Source organism: Ictalurus furcatus, chromosome 3 (genome assembly GCF_023375685.1).
Source record: "Ictalurus furcatus strain D&B chromosome 3, Billie_1.0, whole genome shotgun sequence".
In the NCBI taxonomy this organism is placed as follows: domain Eukaryota; kingdom Metazoa; phylum Chordata; class Actinopteri; order Siluriformes; family Ictaluridae; genus Ictalurus; species Ictalurus furcatus.
The window spans coordinates 17,241,180-17,253,707 of record NC_071257.1 but is presented as its reverse complement, the minus strand read 5'-3'; the positions used below and the strand labels follow the sequence as shown (position 1 = coordinate 17,253,707).

Genomic DNA, 12,528 nt, shown 5'->3' with positions numbered 1-12,528 from the left:
GTCTTCTCTCCCTCTCCTCCTCGCGGGACCGTGCCCTTCCGAGCTGCATGGGTTCGCTTGCTGCGCCCGGCTCAGTTGGCAGTAAACCGTGTGATATGGAATGGTTGGTACGGCGCAGACAGTCCAGCCTTATGGTCAGATCCACGAGGTCATCAAAAGTTAGCTGTTCACCCCGACAGGCCAACTCATGCAGTATCTCCGGATCGAGGCCACAGCAGAACGCGGTCTTAAGGGCTGGTTCGTTCCAGCCACTTCGGGCAACGATAGTGCGAAACTCTAGCGCATACTCTCTTGCAGTACGAGAGCCCTGTTTGAGTTGCATGAGCTCATCACCAGTCTCCCAGCCATCAGGAGAATGATCAAAGGCGCACTGGAACCGGGCAAGGAAGTCATCTAACGAGGGTCTGACACCCCCTCCTCGCTCCCACTCAGCCGTGGCCCACGCCAAGGCTGTTCCGGAGAGTAATTCCATAAAATGGGTCATCTTACGGACCTCAGGCATCTCTGGATGACTCTCGAAGAACAGCGCACATTGTAACATGAAGCCCTTGCATCGCTCCGGCTCCCCAGCGTATCTCTCTGGTGTGGGCAGAGGCGGGTTGTGCGCCGGTGGCGCAGGAGCATGAACAGCTGGGGCAGGAGTGTGAACAGCCGGCGCTGGAATGTGCGCAGCTGGTGTCGGCTGAACATGCGCTGGGGCGGTCGGCAGTGGTGACGCGAGGGCCGGGGGCGTGGCGTTGGTGGATGCGGAAACGCTCAGTCGCGAGACTTCGGCACGCAACGCGGATATCTCATCCCGGTACACCGCTAGCGCGCGGTTTTGTTCCAGGACGAGACGTTCCCAATCCGAGGCGCCCGCTGCCTCCATAGTACGTCGAAGTAATCTGTTACGAAGCGCTGACGGAGACAAGCGCGGGCGAGCGGAGAGATGGCGTGTGACTGAACACAGGACGAGAATCGACTCGGGACCGAGCAGGTAAGCTGTATATCAGGGACATAGGCAAAAGCGTAGTGAGGGACGAGCGTGAAATCGAGCACCAGGGAAAACACTTATAATGAAACCGGCTTGGTAATCAAACAGAGACGAGGCTGCTGAGCGGTTACTTCGCAAGCGGCTCATGCTAGGGAGGCCCTTATATAACCTTAGGTGTGTACAGGTGTTCGTAATCAGAACTCCGGCGAACTCGAGCGCGGGTATGACTGGGAAGTATAGTCCTCCTCCGCCACGTCCCTGGGCGGCACTACACTTTGTGAGCTGCCACGCCGATTTCGCCGTGTCGTAACAGAATTGGACGTGTGTCTATATTGTCTCAATGCACTGTGAAGAGGATTGTTCGAGTGGCCAAAAAGTCTCCAAGGATCACAGCTGGAGAATTGCAGAAGTTAGTTGCATCTTTGGGTCAGAAATTCTCCAAAACTACAATCCGAAGTCACCTACATCACCACAAGTTGTTTGGAAGGATTTCAAGAAAAAAGCCTCTACTCTCATCCAAAAACAATCTCAAGAGTCTTCAGTTTACCAAAAAATACTGGAACTTCAAATGGGATCGGGTTCTATGGAAACCAAAATAGAGCATTTTGGCAATAAACACCAGAGGTGGTTTTGGCGCATGCAGAGAGGTAGCCATATGGAAAAGTAGCTCATGTCCACGGTTAAATATGGTGGTGGCTCTTTAATGTTTTTGGCCTGTTTTTCTGGCAGAGGACCTGGACATTTTGTTAGGATACATGGCATTGTGACTCTATCAAATATCAACAGATTTTAAATGAAAAACTGACTGCCTCTGACATAAAGCTTAACATGGCCCCATGGTTGGATCTTCTAGCACAATGATCCAAAACATACATCAAAATCAACACAAAAATGATTTACATACCACAAAATCAAGGTCCTGCCATGGCCATCCCAGTCCCCTGACTTGAAACCCATAGAAAACCTGTGGGGTGAACTGAAGAGGAGAGTTCACCAGCATGGACCTGGAAATTTGAAAGATCTGGAGAGATTCTGTATGGAGGAATGGTCTCAGATCCCTTGCCATGTATTCTCCAACCTCATCAGGCATTATAGAAGAAGACTCAGAGCTGTTATCTTGGCAAAGAGAGGTAGCACAAAGTATTGACTAAAAGGGTGCCAATAATTGTTGCACATATTTAACAAAGATATAGTTTTTATAAATCTGTTTTGTTTGCAAATTGTTTGATATCCATGAGATATTTTTATCCAGAGTATTTTTGTGAATCTTTTTAACAAAAGATCTTTGCTCATATTTACCAAGGGTGGCAATATTAGTGGAGGGCACTGTATAATGACTGTATGTTCCATTTTAATAGAAGATATACTATCATCCTTGCAATAACAAGCAAGAGAAACAATCCAGAATGATAATTTTTTGTTTTGTTTTTTAAATTGAATTTATTCTTGGATTAATATTACTCTACAGCCATAATCTGTTCTTTTTTTTCTGAGTTTGGCTGTTTTTTCGAATTAAATGGTCCTGTGGTCCACTACAGTGGACATGCTGTAAAATTAAAAATAAAAATACAATTTTAAAAGTCTAAATTGTAGATTTTTTTTTTTTTTACCCAAAATAGGTAGGAAATCAAACAAAACAAAAAAATTTGATTACACTTTTTCCTTGGGTCTCAGGAGGATATTAATTTGTGAAATTATATATACTCAGCAGAAAAAGAAACATCCTCTCACATTCAACTGCTTTTATTATCAGCAAATTTCTTAACATGTATAAATATTTGTGTTAACATAAAAACATTCAACAAATGAGACATAAACTGAACAAGTTTCACAGACATTTGATGAACAGAAGTGGAATAATGAGTCCCTGAACAAAGTCAGGGTCAGTATCAAAAGCAACAGTCAGTATATGGTGTGGCCTCCAGCTGCTTTAAGTACTATAGTGCATCTCATCCTCATGTACTGCACCAGATTTGTCAGTTCTTCCACCAAGGCATTTGCAAGTTCTTGATCATGTCTGGGGGGACACATGGTTACATGTAATTTTCCACTACAAAGACAATCAGCTGTCCTTCCTGTCTCCTCTCATCCAACGTGTTCTAGACTTTTACTTTCATTTGTGTTTTTGAGTATGATTACTTCTGGGAAAAGGTAATTAGCACTTCTAGTCTTTTTTGACACAACAACCGTATAAATTGAAGTTTATTGCTCTGGCCACATCTGTGGTCCTCATGCCTCCCTGCAGCAGGCCTATAGCATGTTCACGCAGGTGAGCAGGAACCCTAGGCATCTCAGTAGAAAGTTCTCTTTATGGTTCATTGAACAAGCATGAAAAACATTGTTTAAACCCTTTCCAATAAAGATCTGTAAAGCTTATATGGATTTTACAAAATTATCTTTAAAATACAATCTCCTGAAAAAGTGATGTTTCTTTTCTTGTTGAGTATATATTATTTTGATACAGATATGAACCAAAACCTTTATTTATACCGCTGAGAAAATCATTTTTGCCATTTACTCCTCATTTCAGCCCTGTGAACCCATTATGGAGTTTTGTGGGTGTCACCAAATGCAAATCAGCTGTGATGTGCACATGCCTTGTAATATATGGGTATTCATAAACAAGCCCTTGTAATTACAAAGAAAATCAGAAACTTTCTGAAACTTTTGTAAATCCAGAGGAAATTTTTAGTTCAGGTTGGCTTACACAAAGATTTACACACAACTTTACTGAAAGATTCATAAACGGGATCCAATGTGTCTGTTGAAAGTTGAGCCATGCCTTTAACCCTGCTAGCCCAATTATACCAGCTGGCACTGTACGTAGGTTGTGTTGTGTCTTATACATCAATGTCATGTACCTATGGGGGCAATGTTAACTCCTAAGCAAGGCCCTTAACCCTCAACAGCTCAGTTGTATAAATGAGATGTCAATCGCTTTGTATGAGGCCATCTGCCAAATCCCACATGTTATTGATGTTTGTTTGGCACCTTTGAAAAATTATCAATTTCAATAACAGTACAGCAATGTCAGTACACTATCTAGTCAAATTCATATATTTAAATTCAAAACAGAAAAGCACATTTATTAAGCCCATTTAGACATCACAATGTTTCGTAAGCATGAAAGGAATTAAAGCATGAAAGCAATAAAGAAAGCTGCTTCAGTCTAATGATACGTGGTCAGTTGTCATAAATGTATAACAAACAGCACCATAATACTTTCAAAGTGTAAGCTAGAAGGTTACACAAATCTCACCTCCTTTTAATAATATACAGACTTTTAATGGCTTATACTATATTTGAGCTGGCAAAGAATATATTACTGGATTATAATTTAATGTTGGGTAAATTACTCAAAAAACGTAATCCACTGCAGATGACTAATTACTACTTTAACATTGTAATCTGATTACATTACTGATTACTGCATGTAAAAAGTAATCAGATTACTAATTACTTTCATGTTACTTTCAAAACCTATCAAACCTACAAAAATACACTACAAAGTGAAAGTAATTTTAGCGTGCAATGTATGACATGATCAGAAAAAGTTGGATTTATCGTATCACTTGCCTCGGGTGTTGTCACTGTTTGTAGGACTACCAAACAGAAAAATTATAAAACTTTTCTAACTAGGCTAGTTTGGTGTCACAAATCAAGGCAAGGCACAACTAAGCTATCATTGTATGGGTTTAGCTGCTACAGCACCATGAAAAGTACATTATCTTTCCTTATGGTCTGCTCATATCATGTTCAAGTAAACTGGAACTCATATAGATATTTACACACCTTATTTTCCTGCTCAGCATCAGAGGATGTTACTGCTTCAGTTTCAACCTATCTACTGGTTAAAAAGAGATTGGCATATATCCATTTTTCCTCACACTGACTGTGAGCTAGCGTTTGGCAGAATTGAGAGCTGTCAGCGAATAAGACACGAGTATTTCCACATATTTTCATGTAAACCCTGTCTGATTGGTCTCGCCTCCATTCACTGAAGATATAGAATTACACGTTGTCAAACTGCTCCAAGTGGAGAATTATTCGTGGCTAAAGAAAAAATCTTCGGGGCAAAACATAATTTATTTTAAAAATACATTTTACTTAATTTTGTTTTCTTAACAGTAAATTTGTAATGCAAGTAACGTAATTTTATTGACATCAGTAACTGTTTTCAAATTATATACATTTAAAATGCAATGTGTTATATTACTACATAATCTAAAAGTCATTAGATTGCAGTAACATGTTACCCCCAACTCTGTTTATATAACATGCAACACCTTCTGTGGCTCTCCATCTAGTGGAAACTACCAGTAATGTACAGAGAAAGATGTCTCAAATAGGAATCCAAGTTTCATGAATGTATACAAAAAACACAGTAGCTGTAGGGTAGGGTAGGTTTTATAAAGGATCTTAATATATAAAACAACAGGAATATGAAAATGAAAATGTGTATTCTTTTTAAATATGAATTTTGTGAAAATATAAAAATTGTGAATCAAAATTCAAACGTACCTTTAGCCCAAACAGATAATTACATTTGTTAAAACACCTTTTAAACACACCCCAACTACTAATATGTTGTAAACAACTAGGCTATTTTACAAGCAGATTTTTTAAAAGTTTATCACTGTTTTCATTTACATAGGCTACAGCTAGCATTCTCATCCTATTTCACATATTTGTTATTGATTAACATGTAAGATTTTACTACATATTCACATTTTGTCATGTCTTTGACCATATTTCCACCACAAACTCAATTTCCCATCATCACACACACACTATATACAGTCATGGTGAAAAGAAGTACATCCTCCTTCAATTCTAGGTTTTCATTTAACATGGGATGAATAACAATTGAGTGGTCCAATTTTATAAAGGCAGTCACATGTTCCTGATTATTAATTAATCTTGTGCATTTCATTAATAATGTCTAGCTGCTAATTACGTGCTTAATGATTGTGGAAGATGGAAGGGTGTACTTATTTTTTCTGAATGTTGGTTTACTTTTTTGGGGGAAATGACTACATATTGAAATCTGTTGTATTTTTTTTGTTGTCACCTGATGTGATGATTTCCACTCGTGCAAAGCGCTGGAGCATGCGGCGCGCTCTGAAACCCGAAGCGCGAGCTCAAAGCGTGAGCACGCGCTTCTGGGTTTGTCAGTGACATTGACTTTGTTTACTTCTGACACGTGTGTTTTGTTATGGTTAATGTCCTATCTCTGCCCCTGTATTGTCATTGGTTGTTCCCTTATGTGACATCATTAGTCTCAGCTGTTTTGTATTCACCCTTAATTACGTTTTTTATTTAAACCCCTCGTGTGTCCATTGTTTGTCGTGAAGTATTGAGTATATTCACTGTACCAAGTCGTGTTATATTGTTCTCGGGTATGTTTTTTTTTTTTGGATCTTGTTTCTCGTTTGTGCTTTGCCTTGATTGATTCATGTCCGTTTGCCGTTCGCCTGACCCTTTGCTTGTTCTGACCACGCCTATGTTTCACAATTTGGATTTATCTGCCTCTCTCCTATAATAAAGCTCTTATCTTCACTTGCATCTGTCCTAACCTCCATAAGAGCTTATGTTTGTTTGTAGGAGTTCATGAGGACCACACAATTGTTATTTAGGCCTAAAAATAAAAAATGTAGAACTAAAGGAGGATGTGCCTTCTTTTTTCCCATGACTGTATATATTGTTTGTGTGTATATACAGTATATACAGTGAGGTCCAAAAGTCTGAGACCACAATGACAATCAGGATTTTTCTTTTCATTTAAAATTGGAAATAAACAGAAGGTTTTAGGATATTTAAGTATCTAAAACAAAGATAATAAATGTTCAATATCTTGAATATTTTAAATTCAACATTCTGCACTATTTCTAGGTCCCTATTTAAATGTAAGCAAATTTGTGATATTGACTAATTTGATATCCTAGTAAATGAGACCTGTATCTGCATTATTATTTTTTTCAGTGTCTGTTTCTTGACCACATTCTTTGAATGTTCTTTTAGATTTGTTTGTTGGGTTGTTTGTTTTAATAAAACCTGTACTTGCATCCAACCTGAACTTCCTTCATGACACAGGTGATTGAGGTCATCAAGGATTAGGGACTTCTAGAAGGGCACCAGGCTGATGTCTGTTTCACTAAAAATTAAAGAATTGATTTTTAACTCTTATAGGAAATGCCATACATATATTAATACAGAAAAATATATAACTCTGGTGTGTAGTGGTAATTAAGGCTTTATAGTGATTATAGCATGTAATTTTATCAGTTAGCACAAGTACCTTGATGTCACTGAAGAAGGTGCGATTTCCAGTATTTTCTGCTTTCCCGTTATCTATCTTCCGCTTAAGCTCCGTGAAACACTGAATGGCCGGTGACCTCTCAAACTTTAAACTACTGTCTCTGAAGTATAGAATAGCTGAGAGTTGCTTTTTACTAGAAATGGAAAACATTTAGTTAGAACATGTTATCTCAAATGTACAGTACTATGGGATAAACATGCAATATTTTAAAGAATGAGAGACTGTGCTTACCTTATGTCTGGGTAATTTTCAACCAATGGCGTTAAGACGTTCTTTATATCTTTCTCATTTTGCTGTTCAATGATTTTACTAACTTGATATCCTAGTGGGTGAAGCCAGTCTAAGGTTGATCCCTGAATTAGTAACATTTTAGTATACATTTTTACATTTTAGTACATAATCATGAGTATATGCATAAATATTTTTTTTGATCTGAACACATCTCTTCTATCTTACCATTTCACAGAACAGGTTCTTAAGCTCAGTCCACTGCTCATCTATTTTAGCAGCGGCATCCTCATTCTTCTTGCCTTTGCAGGAGTACTTATTCTTGAGTAATTCAGATATGTACACTTTCACTACATGGTAATGCACATCATTGGCAAAAGACTGCAGGACAAGACAGTGTTAAGATAGCATGTACCATATTCCTTTCTGAATTAATTCACCAAGAGTCCAAATCTTCAAACTTACTTGTGCAGCTGGACGTCTCATGGATTTGCTGTATCCAGAGTAAGTCTCTATTCTGTTAAACAGTTCATTGAAATCAGCATCTGTGTTGAGCCAATTCTTGGTCATTAGACCACCCAGGTAAGGCTGCAGCAAAGAAAGGAAAAAAGAAAGGCTAAGGAGTCCACATTGACAATGCTTACAAATCCACTGGCTGCATTTTTATCAATGTATAGCAATACACACACAAATGGGATCATTTAACTACTACATCCAAAACAGCCCACCTCAATTTCAACTCTAAATTGCTCCAGCAGAGCTTGTCTCAGACAGTCAATGAGTCCATCCACCTCTATCACAAGTTCTTCCACCTGCCCTGGGCACTTCTTTCTATAGCCCTCCATGTGCTCTCTGGAACAGAAACACACAATATAAAACATTTATCATACAAATCATAACCAATGCAGAGACTGCATAACTGTGATTACTGTCATGTTTGTAACGTGTTTCTGACAAAACCTACTTGACTCAAACGTAAAGTTATGTAGTGAATTACCTGCCTAAGCTTAGTGAACAAAGACTCTGGAGCATTACTTTTACTGAAGACTTACTTGAGAGAGCTAAAGCTGTTGATATAGGCAACATGATATTCAGCCCACAGGCAACAGTCCAGTAAGTCTGACCCCAACAAGGAGTGGCTCTGCTTTAAAAACCCCTCTTCAAATCTAGACCAGAAATAAGGCAACACTGGAAATGTGTACATTGATTGTACAATAGATGTCAAATAAATTTTACACTTCAGTCAGGTTTTATATGCAAAGTTTATAATAGATGCAATAGATGAATGCACCATGTGTCATGTCAGCATGTAAGAGCTTTGTTTACCTTTTGGGAAAGTGTTTCAGAGCCTCCATACATTTGCATACAGCCATCATTTCCAGATTCTCATCAATCTTTGCACAATTCTCAGAATATTTGTTGACCATCTAAATGTGAAAGAGACTGTTTTAATGAGAGAATGAGAGTACCCTCACATTTCATTAAATATCACCGGTTATCTTTGTCACAAAGGTACTAAGATTGTAAAGAACTGAACATTTTCAGGAAAATGCTTAGCCAAAATTATAAAACATACTGCGAGTTGACGAAGAAAGGCAGCACATTGTAGGCTAGGTACTGACAAAAACCACAATATGCAATGTTGTAAAGATAGATTTCTTCATGTAAATATGGTTTACATACTTCACAGACATCTGTATAAATGTCAGAGGTGAGGAATAGTCCATCTTTTGTTCTTTTGGGTGTTACTTTCTTCTTCCATACTTCATCCTGTTCAGCAATAATGACATTGCCCAGTGAGGCATGTAGAGTCTCCTGATTTAAAAAAGAAAAAAAGGAAGGTTATGCACACAGTTAGCAACAAAACAGAGCATTTTATTGGTCAGCATGGCTGTTTCTTACTTGTAGACAGTCACAGTATGCTTCCTTAATCTGGCCTAGCAAGTCACCAGATAGTGTGAGAAACTTCTGCTCTTTCATCTCTGGCTGCAAAGAGGGACTACTCAGAATCATCTCACTGTACGGTACAAATGTAAAGTTGGGGTAAATTAGATTTTATTGTCAAGCTGTTCAATAGAAATATCTGTAATACTCATTGCAGCTTCTCACCTATGATAGCGGTTGATAACAAAATCCAGCATGGCATTATAATCGTTCAGTTCTGTGATCTTTCCCAGAAGTAATTTTAGGTGTTCACCTACAAATTCATGACAAGATGAAGCATAGGTTTCGAACACTTCGAAACTCGGTGGATACAAATTCAAAATCTCTGCTTTTACCATCTCCAGCAGCTCCACAATCTTTTTACCCAAAAGCTCCAAGTGTACTCCTATACAGGAAACATTTTGCTCATGGCTATTCAGGTGAATCTTCCCAAGAGTCTCTTTCACCCCTTGCTGTATTGCAATCCTCCAAACTTCTCTCCATCCCCCCAACCCCTCCACATCTCCTTCTCTCTTTTCCTTATCCTGAATGATACCAGCCACCTGTACTAGTAGCTCTTTGTTACAAGAAGGCTGGGCACAGGATTGATGGACAATTTCAGTCAATTTTTCCCTCAGGTTGTTGTAAAGCAGATTCAGGTCTTTCTCTTTATGGGCCAGTTTCACTGGGGAAGCTCCTTCACCCAGAGCTTCCTGCTCACATTGAACCTCCTTCTGCAGAGAGAGTATATTCAGATAGGCCTCTTTCAGGGCAGCCATTTGAATGAGATTGCTAATCTCCATTACTGCACAAAGAGATATGAAAGAAAATGAATAAGATTAAGGCATAAAAGCAGAATTGTTTGACACATTGACAGATATAGACAGATATTCATCATATCCTATTCATCATATAGTGAGATCTTAGTAAATTCTGTGGTTTTTAATAAATTCCTTCCTTTTTCAAACAATAGTTTGTTTAACAGTTTGTGACATGCCAACATCTTTTTCGAAATAAAGATAGAGAAAAAAAAAATTCGTATAATACCTGACAACGGTGGTGGCAGAATATTATGGGTGAAGTCACAGTTATTAGTGGTCTCTTTCTCCATTACAGAGCTGGATGTGGCACCATGTACTGAGACAGATTTAAATATTTCCCGGATAGATTGTCGCCTGAAACTTCTTCTCCAATTTGTCAATCTAAAGCCATCTTCTGTTGTAGGTGACTCTAAACAACAAATAAATGAAGACATACAACTTACAAACTGCAAATCTACAGTCCTTCAAGAGTTCTTCCTGTATTTCCTTTGAAAAATCCCTTAAGAACTCTTTAAACCTTAAAAAAAAATCTTAAGAAGGACTTTAACTTTTCTTTCTAAGTGTGGCTTTATTTATCTTGATTACAGATTACACAACAGTGCACTTGAATTGTAATCAGCAAATAAAATATTACACAATCTCTATGAATGTATTTTCATTTTTTGAAAGGTTTCAGCTTGGCTTTATAATGTTAAATGTAACAGCCCTATTAATTTATTATTTTGGATACTACATTCAGTTTTGCCCATTCCTTTTTTATTGCCCATTGCTTGATTTCTATTGATTTCTTTTTCATGTTGTACTATTATTCAACTGTGTAAGTGAAAAGTGAAAATTAAGTGAATTAATTTTACTTTGTGTGTCAGGAGAAGGAAGCTTGGTATTAGAGGTAGTGCCATCTGCTGCGCCATCTTCATTTTCTATTCTTGTTTTGAACGAGAAGGCGCGTATCAAGGACCTCATAGTCACTGATCCACTTGAGCTCTTTTCAGCAGCATTTTTGCTTTCTGCCATTCTGTGAACATATATTATAGATGAGATTTCCAACTGAACTTCCATGCCAGATTATCAATCTGTCTATCTATCTATCTATCTATCTATCTATCTATCTAGCAGTGTTCATCAGCCAACCAATTATCAATACTTTCAAAATAGTCAATAATCCTAACTAAATTTTATTTAGTTTGCATATTTTCTATTCAAAGTCACCTCTCTGTGAAAGTTAATTTTTTTTCCAAGAATTGTGTTTATTTTATGAAAGCCATAAACAATACATAAAGCCATATATCATGTGCAGGGAAATGGAGGATTATCTATTTTTTAATAATAATAATAATAATAATAATAATAATAATAATAATAAAGAAATTAAAAAGGCAATATAATTAACAATGTATACAACAATGTCAAAAGCTTACTCTAAACACCATCCCAGTTGAACTTTGGGCTTTCTGGCTATCAGTTTTGGTGAAACATACTGAAACAAGACCCTTCCATCGCTGACAGTACAATGAAACCACATATACCATAGGAACATATTTTGAAAAAGATTTTGAAAACGTGTACGTGTTTACCTTTTTTAAAAAAAAACACACAGGCCTACCTGGGAGGCGGGTCGAACAAAGCACGCTGCATTTAATCACAATAATGTATGTCAAATCATCATTTCACATGCCATTTCTAGTCTAATCTGATGTTAAAACAACCATTTTGTTATATAACAGAACTTTTACTAAGAATAAAAGAAAATATTTATACTTAATACGGAATCCTGGTCTCACCTGAGCTGTTCCTTGAAACTTGCTGATTGAATTACTTTCGCTTTCACCTAGGTAAACAGCAGAGTCAACACGTCATCAGTGTGACCCTTGTGCAAGCAAATTAAAATGTATTTTACTTATTAATCCATCCATTTTAATTTAAAATTGTTTCTTACATTAATAATAATAATAAGAAGAAGAAGAAGAAGAAGAAGAAGAAGAAGAAGAAGAAGAAGAAGAATAGAAAGAAAAGAAAAGAGAAAAAAGAAAGAAAGAAAAAAGACTGAGGCTATTTATGGACAGCGAATTAAGTCAGAAATATAACATGAACTGGACAAAAATATTCTTGCTCAGTAACTAACTATAATATTATTAAAGATTATGCACAAGTAACTTACATTCAGGTTATTAATCCTGACGTACTCCAGAAATTCAAAGTCTTTTAGAGACCTGATTTATAGAAATACTGCTACAGCGTTTCAGTGGGCTATTTAACTATCAACT

The 12,528-nt window shown here is 37.5% G+C and overlaps 1 protein-coding gene across 3 annotated transcripts; it reads right to left on the bottom strand.

Moving 5' to 3' along the window:
- Positions 1-2,695: 2,695 nt before the first annotated feature.
- Positions 2,696-12,516, bottom strand: LOC128605571 (exocyst complex component 3-like protein 4). 3 transcript variants are annotated; one of them, XM_053621156.1, is made up of 15 exons: positions 12,423-12,516; positions 12,046-12,092; positions 11,119-11,279; positions 10,491-10,673; positions 9,630-10,248; positions 9,423-9,537; positions 9,204-9,335; positions 8,847-8,947; positions 8,573-8,686; positions 8,249-8,372; positions 7,986-8,108; positions 7,749-7,901; positions 7,524-7,645; positions 7,272-7,425; positions 2,696-7,127 (listed from the first exon to the last, which is right to left on the bottom strand). In XM_053621156.1, the coding sequence occupies exons 3-15, from the start codon at positions 11,276-11,278 to the stop codon at positions 7,125-7,127; spliced, it is 2,103 nt and encodes a 700-aa protein (XP_053477131.1). In that variant the 5' UTR covers position 11,279; positions 12,046-12,092; positions 12,423-12,516; the 3' UTR covers positions 2,696-7,124. The 3 variants fall into 3 exon arrangements, with proteins under 3 accessions (XP_053477131.1, XP_053477132.1, XP_053477130.1); XM_053621157.1 differs by lacking the exon at positions 12,423-12,516 and having other exon boundaries at positions 11,839-12,228; XM_053621155.1 differs by lacking the exons at positions 12,046-12,092; positions 12,423-12,516 and having other exon boundaries at positions 11,119-11,558.
- Positions 12,517-12,528: the final 12 nt, after the last annotated feature.

Coding starts and splice junctions, on each gene's coding strand:
- LOC128605571 (XM_053621155.1), bottom strand. CDS start 11,323: ATGGAAGTTCAGTTGGAAATCTCATCTATAATATATGTTCACAGAATG. Junction 10,674..11,118: donor TCCTTCTCCTGACACACAAA/GTAAAATTAATT, acceptor TTTGTTGTTTAG/AGTCACCTACAACAGAAGAT. Junction 8,687..8,846: donor CTGAAACACTTTCCCAAAAG/GTAAACAAAGCT, acceptor TTTCTGGTCTAG/ATTTGAAGAGGGGTTTTTAA.